The 19,871-nt window shown below is 41.2% G+C and overlaps 1 protein-coding gene across 13 annotated transcripts in view; it reads left to right on the plus strand.

The window, feature by feature from the left end:
* The window catches only part of BBX (BBX high mobility group box domain containing), a 274,818-nt gene that overhangs the window by 248,258 nt on the left and 6,689 nt on the right, over positions 1-19,871 (plus strand). For 10 of the 13 annotated variants that reach the window (XM_045088295.1, XM_045088299.1, XM_004769116.3 and 7 more), the window contains 4 exons: positions 4,648-4,737; positions 6,099-6,158; positions 13,489-13,686; positions 15,889-16,075. In XM_045088295.1, coding sequence (XP_044944230.1) covers positions 4,648-4,737; positions 6,099-6,158; positions 13,489-13,686; positions 15,889-16,075 — 535 coding nt within the window. The remainder of the gene's footprint in view (positions 1-4,647; positions 4,738-6,098; positions 6,159-13,488; positions 13,687-15,888; positions 16,076-19,871) is intronic. The other 3 variants (XM_013064870.2, XM_013064873.2, XM_013064875.2) reach the window with 3 other exon arrangements.

Here is a 19,871-nt window from a genome sequence, read left to right on the forward strand (position 1 = left end):
AGACAGTGCTTAGAACAGAGTTTATAGCTATAAATGTATATGTCAAGAAAGAAAAAAGATCTCAAATCAATAATCTGACCTACATTAAACATGGTAAGAAAAAGAGCAAATGAAACACAAAGGAAATGATAAAGATTAGAGAGGAAATTAATAAAACTAAATAAAGAATAAAAAATCAATAAAGAGTCAGTAAAACCAAAAACTGGTTCTTTGAAAAGAACAACAAATTGGAGAAGTGTTTAACTAGACCAATTAAAAAGGAGAAAAGACTAAAGTTACTTCAATAAAAAGTCTAATAGGGGACATTACTTCTGACTTACAGAAATGAAACAGATTAATACAGGAATACCACGAACAGTTCTATATCAGTTAATTAGATAACCTACATGAAATGGACAATTCCTGAAAAGCACAAACTACCAGATAACTGATAATTAGAAGAAATAGACAGTCCAAATAGAACAATAACTACTACAGAGATTGAATTTAATAATCACAAAAGTACCAAGGTGTGGGGGGTAGAGGGGAGGGAACCAGGCCCAGGCTTCACTACTAAACTCTATCAAACACTTAAAGAAGAAGAGTTAAAATCAATTTTTCACAAACTCATTCAAAAATTAGAAGAGGGAATATTTCCTAATTCATTCGGTAAGGCCAATTATGACCCAAATGTCAAAACTAGACAAAGATACCACTAGAAAAACTACAGATCATAGCTCTTATAAATAGGAACATAAAATTCCTTAACAAAATAGTAGCAAACCAAGGCCAACAATATATAATAAGAATTGTATGGTTTAACATCGAAAAATCAGTGTAATATACTATATCAGTAAAACAACAACAGAAAACCCATGTGATCATCTTAATAGCTGTAGAAAAAAAGCATTTGACAAAATCCAACATATTTCATGACAATACTCAACGAACTCAGAGTGGAAGAAAACTTTCTCAGCCTGATAAAGAGTATCTACAAAAACATCCTCTTTAATAGTGACAGACAATGCTTCCGCCTAAGTTGGGGAAAAAGATAAGCCCACTCTGAGCACTTCTGTTCAACAGTGTATTTGAGGTTCTAGCCAGGGCAATTAGGCAAGAAAAATAAACAAGAGACATGTGTATTGTGGAAAAGAAGAAGTAAAACTGTTCCTATTCACAAATGGCATTTTATATAGAAAACCTGCAGTGCCCCCAGAAAACTACTATAGCTAATAAATGAATGAGTTCAGCAGGTTTGAAGGACACAGAAATCAGTTGTAATGCAGAGAAAGAGGAACCCTCTTGTGCTGTTGGTGGGAATGCAAACTGGTGCATCCACTCTGGAGGACAGTGTGGTCATTCCTCAAAAAGCTAAAAATAGAAATACCCTACGATCCAGCAGTTGAACTACTATTTACCCAAAGGATAAAAAAAATTGCACATTCAGAGGAATACATGCACCTCAATGTTTATAGCAGCATTATCAGCAATAGCCAAACCATGGAAAGAGTCCAGATGCCCATCAACTGATGAATGGATAAAGAAGATATTCATCAAAAAGAATGAAATCTTGCTATGGGGAATAATGTGGATGGAACTGGAGTGTATTATGCTTTGTGAAATAAATCAATCAGAGAAAGACAAATACCATATGATTCCAGTCTTGTGGAATTTAAGAAACGAAATAGATGAACATTTAGGGCTGGGGGGAAAAAAAGAGAGGGAAACAAATCATGAGAGATTCTTAATTATAGAGAAGAAACAGGGTGGCATGGAGGAATGGGGGGTTGAGATAGATGAATGGTGGGTATTAAGGAGGGCATTTGTTACGATTAGCACTGGGTGTTATATGTAAATGAGAATCACTGAATTCTACTCCTGAAGCCAATATTGAACAGTATGTCAACTAACTAGAATTTAATTTTTAAAAAAATCAGTTGTGTTTCTATACAGTTTCGATGAACAATCTGAACATGAAATCAGGAAAACAATTCCATTTTTAACATCAAAAAGAATAAAACATAGGAATAAATTTAACAAAAGATGTGCAACACATTGAAAACTACAAAGTATTGTTGAAAGAAAGACAAAATAAATGGAAAAACACCCCATGTTCGTGGATTGGAGGACTTAATATTGTTAAGATGGAAACACTCCTTTAGATTGAACCCAATCCCTATTAGAATTCCAGTTTCTTTTATAGATCCTAAGAGAGTCTATTTTTTGTTAAGATTTTACTTATTTTTTTGGCAGAGTGAGACATTGTAAGAGAAGTAACACAAACAGGAGAGGTGGGAAGGGAGAAGCAGGCTTTCCCTCGAGCAGGGAACCCAGTGTGGGGCTCAGTTCTAGGACCCTGGGACCATGACCTGAGCCGAAGGCAGATACTGAACAACTGAGCCACTCAGGTGCCCCAATGCTAAGAGATTCTAAAATTTGGAAATGTGAGAGATTCGGAACAGCCAAAATAATTTTTTCAGTTTTAAAACTAGCTACAAAAACCAGGAGGCAAGGCAGTATGGTACTAATGTAGTTATATAGGTTAATAGAATAGAATTGAGGCCCAGAAGTAGACCTATATATATATATATCATCATTGGCTAATGGATTTTCAACAAGGAAGGTAAGACTGTTCAATGGGGAAAAGATTGGTCTTTTCAGAATGGTGCTGAGACAATTGGATAACAACATGCAAAAGAATGATTTTGGACTCTTATATGCCTCAGGAAATATACCAGAAATAACTTGAAATGGAACACAGACCTCAGTGTAAAAGCTAAAGCTGTAAAACTTCTCAAAGAAAAAATAGGAGTCAGATCTTAGTGACCTCCGATTTGGCAATGGATCCTTTGATGTGACACCAGAATACAAAGTAAATAAATTGGACTGTTAAACAAAATTTAAAACTTTGTGCTTCATATGACACTAATAAAGTGGAGAGACAATCCACAGAATGGGAGGAAATATTTGCAAACTACATATCTGATAAAGGACTTCTAACTAGAATATATAAAGAACTCTTAAAACTCAGTAAGAAGAAAGCTTAGTTTAAAAAATGGACAAATTATCAGAATCGATGTTTCTCTAAAGGAAGTATACAAATGGCCAGTGGATCCATGAAAAGATGCTTAGCATTTTTAGTCACTAGGAAAATGCAAATCAAAATTACAGTGAGAGAAATACATCCGTCTGAAGGTCATAATCAAAGACAGGTAATAGTGTTGATGAGGATGTTAAATAGTCTGGCGATTCCGCCAAAGGTTTATAAATATGGAGTTACCATATGACCTAGCAAGTTCCACTGCTCGGTATGTGTCCCAAAAAATGAGCATGCATGTTCCCACAGAAAGCTTATATATGTGTAATCATAACAGGATTATTCATAATAGCTGGAAGGTGGAAAACCAGCAACATTTCTATGAGCCAGTGAGTGAATAAATAAAATGTGTAACTATATAGTGGAAAAATATTCAGCCTTTAAAAAGGAGTGATATGCTGATACATGCTACAACAAGAATGAGCCTTGCAAACATCATAGCACATCAAAGAATCCAGAAAGCGAAGACTGTATTACGTGATGTATTTATATGAGATTTCCAGAATGGGCAGATGTTTAGAGACAAAGTAAATTAGTGATTGCTCAGGGATAAAGGGAATCATAGGGAAGGGTGATAGCTAAAGGATGTGGGATTTATTTCTGAGATGATGGAAATATTCTAAAACTGGTGACAGTTGCAGATATAGGTGAACCTAAGAGCCAGTGAGTTGTCTATTTCAGGCAGGAGAAGTTGTTTGCCTTTGGCAAGAGGGCAGGGCATGTGGGTGTGGATGCTGCCCGGTGGGCAGGGGCAGCTTATAGAGTCTCTAAGTCCTTAAATCCTCACATCAACTCTTCGAGTTAGGCACTTTCATTATCCCCATTAACAGATGAACGAACAGAAGTTAACATAAAATGATTTGAGTCTGTTTCCCACAGGAATGTATCGGCACAGTATAGAAAGAAACAGCTTTGGGGAGGTCAGTGCTGCTGTTGGCATTTCAGACTGGGTAACTGACAAATCTTAGTTCTGTTTCCTTTATCTGAGGACACAAAGATACAATCTGAGACTTCTCTCCCCTCCCACCCCGATTTCTGGGGCAAATATTTTTCTATTTTTAAAGCATGTTTTCTTCCCAGAATAACCTCAGAAAAGGCCAGAAAGCTATCCGATTCTACCAGGCCAATTATTGTCCTGAAAGTGCTGTTCTTGTTAGGAAAACCATTTTCTTGGAAGAGAATAAATGCCCCGCCATCCTCTCCTTCACCGTACTGAAGTATCTAAAATAAAGTAAAATTGTGTCTGTTAAAAACTGTAACTACTCTGCAGTGATGGGTCTGTGGTCTGTCTCTGGTCACTAAATCTGCAGTTTCTGCTTAGGAAGTCCCAGCCCCAGTGGGGGCTTCTGCCCAATACATTCCGAAGGAAAATATCACTGTCTTTTAAATAATCCCAAGGAAGGGTGCTGAGCGCTAGTTAAAGAGGAGTAAAGATATGCAAGATGACATTTCTTGGGACTCCGTTTGCTTGTACCACAGGGGGGAGGAGGGTGTAATTGTTTAGGAACACACAGTATTGTTTTATGAAACATTGTCAATTTAAAATATATTTATATTAATATTGTCTGTAGGTCCTTTCCAGTCTCAGAAAAAGAACTTATTCCACAAAATTGTCAGCAAATATAAGCACAAAAAGGAGAAGCCTAATGTTCCGGAAAAAGGTATTGGTGCCTTCCATCCTCCATCAAGGTTTCTTGGCCACCTCCATTGTGAATCCATCTTTGAGTAACGCTTCTGCGCACCGCCTTTGCCTTTTCCTCCCCTTGGCTTGCTTCAGTGTCATTGGCTCCTAATGCAGGCGTATTCACGATTTCTAGACTCCGCAGCTAATTGCAAAGAGAGATCTCCTTCACTTGGATTCCTACTCAAATCCCATAATGTCTCTATTTTCAGCGTTCCATATGAATCCTAAAATTGCTTTGTTTTCATCCATATTTGGTGCATTTTGTAACTTAGTCTTCTTGAGCTCTTATTCACGTATTTCCTTTGACTGTTCTCGTTTCTCTCATGTTCGGCAGCCTTCAGACCAGGGCCACGTTTTCCTACCTCCTGAAACCTGAGGAGTTTTCTGTTCATATGAGAGTGCCACCATTTCTGTAGTTTCTCTGACCCTTGAGGATTCTTGTCTGGGAGGATTCCACTCCGCAGCTGTAACCCGTCTCTTTTTTCCCCCAATCTACGATACTGCGTTTGCCCAACTCTTCCCACCCCCTTCAGTCACATGACTTCTTTCCAGAGGGCACTAGAGATGCATTGCCCTCCACCGTCTCTTCACTCTGAGCATCTGTCTTATTGTTACGATTTTGATGGGCCCTTGAACCTCTTCAGGGCTCATCTGAAGATTTCCTTCTTCTCATAGTTCAGGACTCCTATTCTTATTCCACCTAAAAGATAAACCTCCCCATCTGGTTCAGTCCAGCCACGTGTCCCGAAGTGAGGCTTTCTTTAGCATCGCCCTGCATGTTCCTGTCGTGACTGCTGTGAGCCTACTCATCTGAGGCCCATTCGCATCCTCCTTGCATGGCCAGATGTGAAACCTTTTGTGTTTCTGGAATGAGGCTTTAAATGCACCTGTCTTCCATGTGTAGACATATGTACCTACGCGTTCCTGTATGTAACCTTTTACTTAATTTGGGTTTTATTTTCACCTCCACTCCAGCCTCTTGGTTTTGTTTTTTATGTTAATATTTTTCTCTGCTTCCAGTAGAGAAAACTCCCTCTTTAGGTAAAATGTCAGCTTTTATCATTTCCTTATAACTGATCTTCAGTTGTCTTGATTAAAGTCCAAGAAATAATCCAGCAGTGTATTTCATAGAAGGCAGATTTATTTTCAATCCATTTCCTGTATCATCTGATTATTTTAGTTGGCAAATGCCATTTTGAGAATTAGTTAAAATAAAACTCCGCTTCTTTTGTGTGATAAAGTTCCTATTTAAGCTGTTTTATGTATTGTCTTCTCTTCAGTGTTATGAGTCTGTCCTAGGAGTGGAGTTTCACTTTCTTTCTCTGTCATTGTTTTTAGGAAGTGGGGATAAATGGTCCAACAAGCAGCTCTTCTTGGATGCCATTCACCCTACAGAAGGTAAACACGGCAGTATTCTCTGTCATTCTAGGTAGTCTGTGTTGGAAAGGTTTTAAAAGGCATAATATATATAGGCTCACCCGAGAGCCCAATACCTGAGGGCTCGTAATTTGGTTGTTTTTAATTTTCAAATCAAAACTGTCAGGTTTTTTGACCCTGCTGGGGGGTCAGGCAGTGTGTCATATGGAGCTTAATTTGTCTAAGGGGCACTTAAAACCTTTGAAACCCATTCACCAGAAATTAAAGTTTTCTGTAACTAAAAATATTCGTGTTGCAGGCAGATGTCTTGGGTAAAGTGGAGCCAGCGTGGGGCTTTCCTAGTTGGCTGGGCGTGGGCACGCCAGCAGTGTTCCCATCCTGAACTTCACCCCAGCACACCTCCCAGTACCTCTAAATATGTTCAGATGGAATGTTCCAGAGGCTTATGGATAACCAGGGAGAAGTTCCATGTTGACTAGCATAACATTATAGCTTCCTAAGTGCAGATTTTACTTCAAAATTTCCCACAGTCCTATTTAGTTGTGATGTCTACCTAATTTTTGTTAAATATTGAACCCTCCAGTGAGTACTCATTTCTGTGACAGTTAACGGGCTGTCCTCTTCTTACAGTTGATTCTTTTTTTTTTTTTTCATTGTTACTATTTTTAAGGAACTCAACTGTTTGTTTTTTTAAGATTTTACGTATTTATTTTAGAGAATGCCCGCCTGCGCATGTGAGCTGGTTAGGGACAGAGGGAGAGGGAGAGAGAACCTGAAGCAGATTATACACTGAGCTTGGGGCCCCACATGGGGCTTGATCCCACAACTGGGAGATCATGATTGGAGCCAAAACCAAGAGTCAGACGCTTAACCTACTGAGCCACACAGGCGCCCCAAGCTGAATATTTTTTATAGTCCTTAATTAGGAGTCACTTCATTTGAAAACTAGAAGCAATCTTAAAGATCATTGAGTCCAGTCCCTTTGATTTATTTACAACCAGAAAGGGGATCTTAAGAAGACCATGTCTTTTGACTCCCAGATAACCTCTCGTTCCTTTCCTGAAAGGGAGAAAAAAATTTCAGATGCACATTTGGCCTCAGTCATTTATCAGAAATCCTCATGTGTTAAAGGTATTTCTCAAAAAAATATTCAAACTTGAGTTTATAGCAAACATGGAACTGTTTTTATTTGGTAGTCACAGTCCGCACAAGCCAGATGTCTGCCTTTATGTCACTGCACTTTTATAAAAAAAAAATGCCAGAGTTTATCTGTTATCTGGCCTGCTACTTCACATGCACAACCTCTCCAGAGGACTGTTTCTGCTCTTAGCTGCAAAGCTAAATAGGAATTGTCGTGCTGCTCTCAGCATTAAATGCTAACATCCAAAATGCGGTATATATGTATTAACTCTTGTGAATTTTAAAGATATATTCTGCACAGACTTGATACGTGCAAGGCAGTGATGAACTATCAGAGGAATCGAAGAGGCTCTTAGACCATCTTTACTCCTTACTTGAAATGATACTGTTATAAATGTTTTGTTTTTTGAACAGTAACCACGTGTCGTGCAGAGCGTGGTTTCATAGCATGGGCATAGAGGCAGAAAGAATGAATAAGGTTGGAATTAGGAGGCATGGGTGTCAGTCTCCGATCTACTGCTAAGGAGCAGTTTTCAGTGGCATGAATTGTGTTTAAATCTCCAGGTTCACTCTCCACTTGTGTACTAAGTATGTGTATGATGCGTGCGTTTAGGGGTGGGGTGACTGCTGAAGGGGGTAACACGTCAGCCTCAAATGTCATTTTCCCTCTCATACTTGCTGTTACTACCTGGTTTTCTTGAGTGGGTAGTGTGGTGCTCTGGGTGGCCTTAGTCTGCAGCCCTAATTCTGCCCTTTAGGGGGCAGAAGAGTAAATCCATTTCAAGTATTTCAGGCAGTACCAAGAGTTTAGTGGAATAGAGTTATTATCGCTGATATTAATTATATTTATTACTAATATTTATGACTGCATTACAAATTTTAAAGAGTATGCACTGAAAACTGCATGTCTTCTGGTGTGGAGTGGAGTATATATTCACTTCATGTGGTCAGGGTAAAAGGAATCTGTGCATCAGGAATTACCAGTAATTTAAAGTGACCTTTTTGGCTATTGATTGTCATACCTTCCCCTATATTTCCTTGTTCAGGTGGTGATGGTGCCCTTGGTGAATTATTTAGGCCCTCTTTCCCCATCGCTTATTTAAACTCTACCTTGGAGAGCGTACATGCCAAAGGATAGAAGATGAAACCGTAATCAGGATAATGTTAACATGTGTTAGCCATCTTGGGCAAAGGTTAGACAGGGGTTGTTTATAGCTGATGTCTGTACGAGAAATGTTAGTTCCACTGAGGTGTTCAGCTCAGTTTGCTCTTCCTGACTTGGGCTAAAGGGGATGACTTCCAAGTTCACTATTCTTTTTTGTACCATCCTGAGTATAATTGGCTTGCAGTTCATTCCCCCACCCCCAAATATCGGAAATCTTTAGATGCTTAGTAATCACATCTGCAGTTTAAATGCTAAGCTGATAGTCTATTTAAGCATTTTCCCCCATGCTTTTAAAATTTAAAATTGCTAAAACATTTCTTGACACTTTTGCAGATAATAAAAAAAAGATTGCTTATCACCCTAGAATTAAAGGTTAAATTATCAGATAAACCAAGATGACTTATATCTGCCACTGTGTTTATCTGTGTACCAAGTTCTGGTGTCCTGTGTTCACGCTTAAATTGGAGGTTTCTAATTGTAATAATAACGATGAAGATAATTAATACTTAATATTGCTTTATAGTTTCTAGAGGGCTTTCACAATTTTTTTTTAAACGAATCTTGGCAGGAGCCCTAGGGAATTCAGGAGGGCTTATTAGCCCTAAGTACATCATAAAAAATTGAAGCCTGACCAACATAAGCAGGAAGAGAAGAAATCGGCACTCTTTCCACTAAAACACATGGGCTGCTTACAGTTTCAATTTTTCGGGCATATCTGAGCCCTTATTTGGCTCAGATGTTGCAATTTAAATGGTATCTTAAGAGAAAAAAAAAAAAAAACCAAACCTGAGACTTAAAATCTCCAGAAGATTAATTCCTTTGCAGTATATAAATCTAATTATGGGGAGAAAAATCTGGTTTATAGTTAGATTTTCAAACATGATCCACAATGCTCAGACTAACCTTGATCTCTTTTCTCAAGTTCAAAATAGCTGCTGTGTAACTTCAGCAGGGTCTCCTGGGATCTTAGATAAGGCTCATTCATTTGATTCTGTTTCCTGTGTTCCATTCAGCATCTGACTGCATTTTCAGCTCAAGAGAGACCAACCAAAGGCTGTGAGATTCCAGATTTGGCTATAGTAATTTCTGTGTAGGTTTGATTCCCCTAGTTGGAATGTGAATTCGTAACTCTGGAGCACTCTAGTGGCCTCCCAGGGTTTGGTACAACCACAGTGCTGCTATTTCAAAAGATTCACCCCACATTTGGGGAGCAGGGTTTGGAAAACAAGACAGTCTCTTATTGCCACATTCCTAATGTTGCTCCAGGAGTGAGCTCACATTATCTCTCTCAGATGATACGCTCCAAGTGTGTTATGATTATCGTGGAGTATAAAAACTAGCCCTGTGGACTTGTTTCGCAGTGCTTGGGTAGGTTTGTGTGTTCAATTACAAGCCGAAAGAGAAATGACTAATTTGTTTTTAGAGGACAAAAGCCTTTCTTTTCTCACATTTCCATTAGTTTGGCACGGAGGGAAAAAAGAAAAAAGGAACTGGCTTGCTCTCTTGGTGCTCAGCTTCAGACTTTTTCTCTCTCTGAGCTTCTTCCATTTCCTGTCTCTCACCACCAGGCCTTCCTTTGCTTTGCTTACGTTGCTGGACTCAGTTCTGCTGTTGCATCCCAGATGACCACTTCTTGGCCTTACCTGTTTTTCCTAGTTCTTCTGTCTTAGGATAGGGTTCTCTCTGAGTGCTGACCCTGAAGACTATCATTGGTCTTGGCCTCCAGACAGCATAGGATGGTCTGGGGATAGCTCCTGGGTCAAAGCATGGGGCAGATTCAGGCTTACCTCCACTTTCCAAATTCTGGCAAGATCTCATCATATCCCTCTTTCAAATGTGGACAATCTCCAGGCCCCATGAATACTTTGTGATCTGGCAGTAAGTTTAGAGGAGGAGACATCAACAGAGATGGAATGGCCTCCTTTTCAGTGATTTATGAGAACCTTCAGTGTATTCTCACATTATGCCTCTTCCACTTGGTCTCTAACCTAACTTGCTCCTTTTTTGTCTCCCAGCACACCAGACTCTGGGACCTGATGGTTGGTGTCTGTTGGCCAGCCTACCTTCCACCCCAGCTCCTTGTCTCCTGGCTTCTGAGCTTCTCTGAGTCCCAATCTGCTTTTAGGCCTTAACTCTACCTCCCTTTTGCAACCCCTTTGCAGCCATCCCCTTGGCTTCTTACTGTGTTTTTACAAATGCATCTGAAACACCCAGGAAACAGCAACCACTGAAATGAAACCATTCGAAGGCTTACCAAAGGCAGGAGAACTAACAGTCCTTGTCAAGGGAGTACTCTTCCCTTGCCCTGAGACTCTGGAGCTGGCTGGAGGCTGGCTGGGAACCTGATTTTGGGCTATGTGACAAATGACAAGAATTTGGGGGCTCATGGCTCCTTTAGAGCCAGTCTAGTCCAGCCTCCATCTTTATATGAAGAAACTAGACACCTGTGGTCCTGCAGTTAATAAATTAAAAAGTCAAGAGTAGAATCTAGGTCTCTCTGTGACTGTCATTTCTGTTATCTCACGGTCTTTGTATAGAAATCAGGTCATCTTTTCCTAACCCACGTGGCCTTTTCTTTGACCTCCTGGGTTCGTTCTTTCTCTAAGCAATTCTTCTGATGTAGTTCACCCTTCATCTTTGGAACCCTGCTGTACCCTTATTTCTGTAAGTTCTAGATTTTTCTAGGAAATGGAAGGAGAAGAGAGAATAGGTTAGTGCTTTTTCTGGAAGAGCCATCTGTAAAGTTGTATACATATTGGAGAAGTGATTAAGATTCACCCCCTATAATCAGAAGGGATAACTGAAGGATCTGAATTAAGAAAGTAGAAATTCTGAAGCTTGTGAATATCTAATAGAGGTTTCTTATCCTCAGTGTAAACTCATATTCTGACTTCTTTATGGCTATCAGAGGCTTTGAATTTCAAGGCTAATGCAGAGTCATGAAACTTCTTTGGAGGGTTTCTTAACCAAATTATCCTTTATTTTACTGGCAGCTTTTATTGAAGTTTAAACTAAAAAAAAAAATCTTAAAATACATACCAGCACTGCTCTATGTTAAGCTAAATATCAAAGTATAAATACACCAAGACTGTTTCCTGGGTACAGATCTACAATTTAAAAGGAGTCTTTTTTCCTAATTTTTGATTACTTGTTTGAAAAGATACTTGGGAGTGTTGCCAGGTAGTTTCTTTTAAATAACTATTATCTTAAGCCTGTCCCACACGGCCCTCTATTAGGCTCTGTTGAGGTAAGGCCAAGCCACAAGTCACAGTATGATTTCTGCTTTACATCCTTTCTTTTGATGTAACTGAAATGATTTCCCACTTGTTTTGGAATGGGAATCCTGGAATCAGTCTCTTAAGGGCAAAGATCTTAACAAATTCATAGCCTTGCTTTCCCAAGGATGTACCTAAGCTCGTTAAAAACCCAGATTAAAATGTTTAAGTGAAGGCCATACAAGGTTTTATACCAGCATGTGCATTTTTTCACACCCTGAGTTATTCTTGCGCTGTTCTCTTCCTCTTATTTTAGCCTTCTTTCCTCCTGTGCAATTCGCATTGTTGCATTTCCAGCGTCTCCCTTCAGCTCTGCCTTCCAATCAGCACCTTCAGTTATCTCCTGGCTCTGTGCATGGAATAGGCCACTCAGACCTTGATTTCCTGAGCCACACTCCCCTCTTTGTCAGAAACTGTTTCTGCACTTCTCTTAAGGATTGGGTGATTTAAAAATGGAAAGATGCCTTGCCTCTTTTCCCTGCTTAAAAGCCCTTAGGCCGGGGCGCCTGGGTGGCTCAGTTGGTTGAGCGACTGCCTTCGGCTTAGGTCGTGATCCTGGACTTCCAGGATCGAGTCCCGCATCGGGCTCCCAGCTGGAAGTCTGCTTCTCCCTCTGACTTTCTTGGGAGTCTGCTTCTCCCTCTGACTTTCTCCTCTCACATGCTCTCTCTCACTCATTCTTCCTCAAATAAATAAATTTAAAAATCTTAAAAAAAAAAAAAAACCCTTAGGCCACTAGAATTAAAAAAAAGTTTAAAAAAAGTCTCAGTTACTAAGCTTGACTACATGAATATACTCTTAAAAGCGTACTACACTCCTATATACATATACTTGTCTTACTTTTAAATTGGGGGTGGGGTGAGGTGGGAGGAACGAACTCCTGAGGAAATAAGTATATACGAAAAGATACAGGCATCCTCAGCCTGTTTGAACTGGACGCAAGGACTTGCATGGCATGCGTACTCCTTACTCTCAACACAGTGACTCCTCAGAAAGAAGTGTGTGCTGCGAAATGATTCACTGGTGTTCAGTTAGAATGAGGGTACCTAATACCTTTCTCCATTTTCAGTCATGGCCTGTGGTACTTCTTTAAATTCTCTTACTGATAAGCACATTGACCAGGTCCTAGAGTTCAGTGAATGGGAGAGTGTTTCCTTATGTGCAGGCATCACCATTGTGAGTTAGGTCTTTGCTGAGTAGTCAGTATGCACAGAAGGAGGAGGTCAGGCTTCACAATTTCTTTTCTGATCACTCTGACCTGGTGCCTGAAAGCAAGTGTCGCAGTGATGACTATAAATTTAGAAGCACATACATATTTAATCTCAGTGTCCTCAGAAGAAGAGAAACTTCCCTTGTCATCTTCCCCAGACCAGGTTGGCCAAGAGGATCTCGGATAGGAACCCTGACTCCCATGTAGAAATTATGTTCTGTTGGAGCACAGTTCACTCAGATTTACTTACACTATATTTCCCTCCAAATCTGCAAGATCCAAACACTTAGAAAATAAAATGCTACTCTGATGGCCTTTTGGTTCAGTAGGCTATGAAAAGAGAGAGGGCATCTGAATCCTCTGTACATAATTTATCAAAGCAAATATAAATAAGTATATTTGGTTAAAATCATGGGCAGCATTTTCTTTTTCCCATCAGTACTTTGCAAACTAAATCTCAGTTCTCCATTCGGATGGATTAGGCATTGAGAAATGTTTCTAAGAGTAATGTTGATTTCTTATGTTTTTGTGTGTAACTATATATGATCTGTCCTATTTCAGCCATATTTTCAGAAGACAAAAACACCACAGAGCCTGCTCATAAGGTTAAAAATGCCCTATCCATTCCCAACACTCCAGAGCCAACAACAACGCAAGAACCCTTGGTGGGCAGCCAAAAGAGAAAAGCAAGGAAAACCAAGATCACCCACCTTGTCAGGACAGCAGATGGCCGGGTATCACCAGCAGGAGGTACTTTGGGTAAGAAGAGGGAACTTTAGATGAGAGAAACCAGAGCTAGGTGGTGACTATCAGGGCCACATTGGACAGCAAATGGCTCTAAGCCAGCTGTGGGTCCTCATTGAAAAATAGGTCTGTTCTGTGGGTTTGGCCGCAGGAACATTCTTTCTCTGCATCTCCTTGAGAACTAGTTTTCCACAAGCTCCCAAATGTACAAAATGTATACGTGTTAAAATCATAGCTCTTTTTCCGAGAGCATTCTTAGAAAGGAAAGGTAATTTTTAGGACTGCGTGTTTCTCCTTCTCTTTCTCAGCATGCACAAAAGCAGTCTTCATTAAGTAAATTCCCAGAGATCCTAGACTTTTTTAAAAATACTAGATGAATCAGTGTTTCTTCACAGTTCACTGTTCAAGTCACTACAAACCATATTATCAAATATTTAAGACCAGTGGATTAAGGAACCTTAGATAGCATCCAGCACTTTCTAATAAGTTGATTCTCACCAATGAGAGACTCTGAGAATGCTTCTGGATTTCTTGAGTTCTCTGGGCTGATCTTTAACCAAATCTTAACTTACACTGAATTTCTCCATTTTTCAGTCATGGCGTGTGGTATGTTGGCTGTTCCTGGAGACCTCCATTGTGGCAGAATTGCCTGAGGGGCCCAAGTTAAGGAGTGGGGACAGAGAGTGACTCTGAGCACACCCCCCTCAGATCTTGGGGTGTTCCATTAACCAAGCATTAGGGGCCTTAGCTGTGGTTATCCTCCTACCTTTCGGCACCCCTGGCATCTCAGTCCCTCAGCTCTGAAGTGTCCCTCCCTCTGCCCTATTCCAGTTTCCAGAAAAAGGTTAGAGGTCCACAGTGACTTCTATAAATAGAAAAGGCGTTTAGAGCATAGGGGGGAAAAAGAGTGAAAGACAAACTGAGAAACAGACTCTAAACTAACAAACTGTTACCAGAGGGGAGCTGAGTTGGGGGACGACTTAACAGAGCTGATGGGTATTAATACGCTTATCATAATGAAAAAATAAATTAATAAAATAAAAACAATGTTTAAATGAGTGTGTTTTTTTTTTTTTTAAATGAGTGTGTTTTGAGTGTAGTATTTATAAATACCTGATTTAGGTTAATCTCATTGCAAATAAAGATTCATTGCTGAGATAGAATAGGAAGACAGTTAGTGGACACAGTTTATGTTTAGCATGTGTACATTGTTAGAACAATAAAGCATATTAAATATTCCATTTTACCCTGTTATATAAGAGATCAAGCTCAAATTGGTAGGATTTCATTTTTTAATACATTGACCTACTAGGTAGAAGTAGGGAGAGAACTAGATCTAGTTTTCCTGATATGTAGTCCAGCAGACCCCTCACTCCTTCCATTTTCACTCTGGGTTCTGTTCTGTGATTTTGATTTCATAAATTGTTAGAGCTTCATTTTCAGTTACAGAAAGAGTGAAAGATCTTAGAAATATTCCCTTCATTTAGAAAAGCACATATCGCTCTCATGTTCTGATATATGGCATTTACAGCCTTTATCAATTGCTTTCTATATTCAAAATGTTTTAAAAATCATGATAAAGATTCCTCCTCCCTTATAACAGCTACATAGTAAAGAAAATGTACTCCTTTCCAACAGTATATTTTCATAGAGGTTTAGCACGTTTTTGTGAATACCAGAGGTCCCTTCATCTTCCTTCTAGTAAATCCTCAGAACAAGAATAACAGCTGGGGATCTCGCTGGGATTGATCGATCTCATTGGGATTAGTTTAGGGTGTCAGAGCAGACCCAATGTCCAAGTTGCCGTAGCTGGGCATCCTACGGCTTAATCAGAAATGTCTGCTGGTCGGGTTTTTAGGGGCCTTCTAGAGCATCTACAGGCCCCTTTGCCGAAGTCCCATCAGTTTTATTTTGGTCAAAGCCTATTTTTTCCCCTCTTACTCTGAGACAGACCTATTCTTTGTCCTTGGATAAAACACAGCTTCTCTTCCACTTAGTTTCAGGGCATAACACTGTCCATAGTTGGAATTGAGCTTGATAAAAGAGTTTTATTACCATGGGAGAAGAGAATCTATAAAGCCTTGGTATTCCATGGATGACAAAAGTGAACAAAGAATATTAGCTCATTTCACATTGTCTGGCGAAGAGTTTTCTCTGTGTCGTTTCTCTGGAGAGGATGTGGTGATCCTCCTGCGATGAATTTCCCTTTTGTTACAGATGACAAACCAAAGGAACAACTGCAGAGGAGTCTCCCGAAAGTGACTGAGACAGGCTGCCATGACGAAGGCTCCCAGAACCCTGAGGCCGCAGAGACGCGGAGCAGCACTCCAGAGATGCCAGCCGTGTCTGCGTTCTTCAGTCTCGCCGCGCTGGCCGAAGTGGCCGCCATGGAAAATGTGCACAGGTGAGTGGTGTGTGTCACCAGGATGTTGGGGATCCTGGCCAGCCTTAACCCCTCATGCGGAACAGGGTTAGGGAGAACGACATGGAAGCTGAGGCTTACTTCCCGACGGGATGTGTGGTATTTTTCACAATGTGCTGTGGTTCACGAGGAAGTCACTTCCTAATTAGCAGTGTGGGAAAATACCGGAAAATAGTCAGCCAAGTATCGCATTTTGACTCTCTTGTTCTGTGGCTGCACTTCATTTCCATAAGAGGCGTGGGAGAACAAAGAAGCCACATCATCTAGTCGTTAGGTGTGAGCTTCAAGGTCAGGCCTCAGACCTGGGTTGGAGCCCTGCATCCACTATCGGTGGAGTGCAAGGTCATGAGCAAGATGGATCACTCCCCTCTCTACCCTCCGGTTTCTCTTCTGTGAAATGGGTGTGGGTGGCACTCATTGCGCAGAGGTGTTCCGTGGGATGAGCTCGTGCACCAGGGCAGGCACACGGGAGACGCACCCTTGGGCACGGTGCTGGTGGCAGTGGTCATGCTACTGGAAGGAACCATGCTCAGGAAGAAGGTCTTGTCACCCGTGTCGTAGAGGACAGGGGGCTTGCATTTGTCCTTGTCTGTTTGCTGAAAAGCCATTTATTTCTCTCGGCCTCAGTTTTCTCATCTTCCAGTGAGCATGACAGTATCCCCCAAGAAACCCAGAATGGTGAAGATCACATGGGATCATAGAACTGAAGGCCTTTTGAATCAGGAAAGTCTCACAGAAAGTATATTAAGTTCTGAGCGTATAATTGGGTATTCTGCTATTTAAACAGACCCTTTGGGAAGGCAAAAAAGCCATTTGTAAATTCAGGTATTTCCCAGACTTCCAGTCTTCACCACAAGAGTTTTAGATCTAACACAACCTCCATACCCACCCATTGGGTTTCACTCTCCTCTTCCACATCCATGTTTAGGAGGCCCTGACGTAAGCTTTGTTTGCTTCTTTCCCTTGTCATATAGTTCTAGAGCCTTTTCACAAATCACCTCTAGATGAGAGAAGTCAAATTCCTTTTCACAAGTATACTGCAAGTGCCTAATAGCAAGTGAATGCTGACAGACACTGTTAAAATCTGCTCACGTCTCCGAAGGAGGGAACACACAGTTCTCCACTTATGGGGTTTTACAGTCGAGTACAGAGGACAGACTCCTCCGCATGCAAGAAGATGAACTATATGCCTGCTTGTTCCTAAGTGCCCCATAAATTTTGGAAATAAGAGGCAATGTAAGAAGTCAGAGGGGATCATAATTCAGGGCTTGGAAAAGTCTATCACATAGCCCCCTTTGCTGCTGCCAGCATCCCCTCTGAACACAACTGCGGTCCACCCTGGCTCCGCTCAGCAGCCTCCCAGGACTGGCAGCTTGTGATGGCAGGAAGCCTCCGCAGACCTCGCCTCTCATCTCCACCACCCCGTCCTCACTACCCTGCCATCACGTGGCATCACTTGCTGCTGCCTAGCCCAGCCAGGTTCTGGGCTTTACACAGTCCCCTCTTGGGCAAACTGCTGCCCCTCCTTCCATCTCTAGTCCTGCTGTCTTCTCTCCGTCTTCCTCCCGAAGTCTCTGGCCTCTCTGTGCATACGCTCCCAGCCCAGCTGCCACACCGGGTTGTAATTATTCATGGACACATCTGTCTCTTCCTGGTATATTTTGAAAGCACAGCACTGGTTTTAATCCTCCTGTCCCCAGCTTCCTTAGCTCTTGGTATAACAGTGGATGAATGAAAAATGGTTGGGTAGATGAGTAAATGATGTGTTCTTGAAGTGTGCCTGCCTAAGCTCACCAGCAAGCATAGAGAAAACGGTGTGAGCAAGGTTCTTGTCTTTAAAACCACCCATTAGAAAGAACACTACTGCATACTAAAATCTTACTATCAGTGTACACAAATGGTTAGTGTTCTTAATTTCTAGAAAAACAGATCCCCTGAAGAATCTTGGTCTTAATTTTAGCCCTTACCTGTTTCTTTTTCTTAGTATTTTTATTTTTTTCATTTTTATTAGGTTAGGACACCATACTGTACATCCTGAGTTTTTGGTGTAGTGTTCCATGATCATGGTTTGCGTATAGCACCCAGTGCTCCGCACAGTCCGGGCCCTTATAGCACCCAGTGCTCCGCGCAGCCCGGGCCCTCCTGCATACCCATCACTGGGCTCATCCGTCCCCCGACACCCTCCCTTCCCTCACTTTGTTTCCCGGAGTCCGTCGACTCCTCACGGTTCGTCTCCCACTCTGATTTCCACCCACTTCATTTTCCCCTTCTTAAAGTCCTCCATGCTATCCTCACATTCCACGAGTACGTGAAACTGTACGATGATTGTCTTTCTCTCCTTGACTTATTTCACTGAACAGTCTCCTCCAACCCCATCCATGTTGGTGCAGATGGTGGGTGTTCATCCTTTCTGATGGCTGAGCAATATGCCATTGTGTATGTGGACCACATGTTCAGTAACCATACAGCTGTCAAAGGGCACCTCCAGCCCTTCCCTGTTAAAGCAGAGCTACCAGACTGCCCTCTACCTGGGCAACTGTTGACTGCTTAGGCATCACCCAGGTTTATATGTTAGAGGGTGATCATCAGAATTAGGAGTAGAAATGTATCACCTGCATTCTTGTCATGAGAAATTTTGACATTAAGCTCAGAAACCCAACATAGAGGGTCCATTTTGCAAGATGCAGGAAATGGGAAGTTGGAATAAACTTTCGTTGAGAGCGTGTTTATTTACTAGGGGTTTCATAAGGGAAAGCTCATTAAATTTAGTCCTAAAATCAGCCCTACCAGGTGGGTCTTTTTGATTCCTTTTTAACGATGTTGCAGACGGTTAACTGGCCAAGAAAACACAGCCAGGCTGAGTTAAGCTTTGCAGTAAGGTCTTTGAACTCCAGGGTCTTTGCCTTTGCTCCACCGAGCTTGCTGCTTGAGCAAGCTTCTGTCACGTCTGAGGATGTCGTGACACATCTTGCTGCCCCTTCCCCCAGGACCTGCCCCATCCATTAGCTGGAGCCATGTCAGGTTCCCCCTCCTTTGCTCGTTTCTTTGACTCAGCTGGGCTTCCACCCCATTTTCTTTCTGTCCCTGTTGCTCTTTTTTGGATACTGTACTTCTCCATCTTTCACTTCTCTTTCTTCTTGTGTTTCCTTTTTCACTACTTTCTACAATTCTTTTAGTGTTGTAATACTGTCACAGATTCCAACTTAAAGGTAAAGAAAACCAGCATTTTAATGTCATCTTCCTGAACAAAGAGTTGAGCGTATTGAACAGTTGGTGCTTGCAGCATCCCCACATGAATGAACAGATTAATCCAGAGGTTTGATTATAACACATGTTTTGTTTTTCTAAAATCCTAATATCTTCGGCTAAGAGATTATTGGATTCTCAAATCCCCAAACGTTGTAATTTATCTACACTGTTTTTGTGTGTGTGCATCAAGAGAAAGAAATTTGGGTATAGTGATGAAAATTTGAATTTTCAAATAGTACAATTTGAATTTTTAAACAGCTCCTTTTGTTCTGTGTAATCTGAAGAAGATACTGTGTCGAAAAGGTCAGGCCACCAGAGGCCTGGCTGCTCCATCAGCAATTTCCAGCCTCGTGCTGTGCAGACCACTGGCGGCCAGAGCTGGGGGTGGACACTTTCTGGTCTTTGGTGGGCCTGTTGGGAAATGTCAGAGAGGTGCCCCATCCCATCTTTTTAGAGTGAGAAGCTCAAATTACCAAGAAATTGAAGGGTTTCCTTACAACCATCAAGTAAATTTTTCCTACTCATGTAC

Source organism: Mustela putorius, unplaced genomic scaffold, assembly GCF_011764305.1.
Source record: "Mustela putorius furo isolate JIRA1106 unplaced genomic scaffold, ASM1176430v1.1 tig00003834_pilon_pilon_pilon, whole genome shotgun sequence".
Lineage (NCBI taxonomy): Eukaryota > Metazoa > Chordata > Mammalia > Carnivora > Mustelidae > Mustela > Mustela putorius.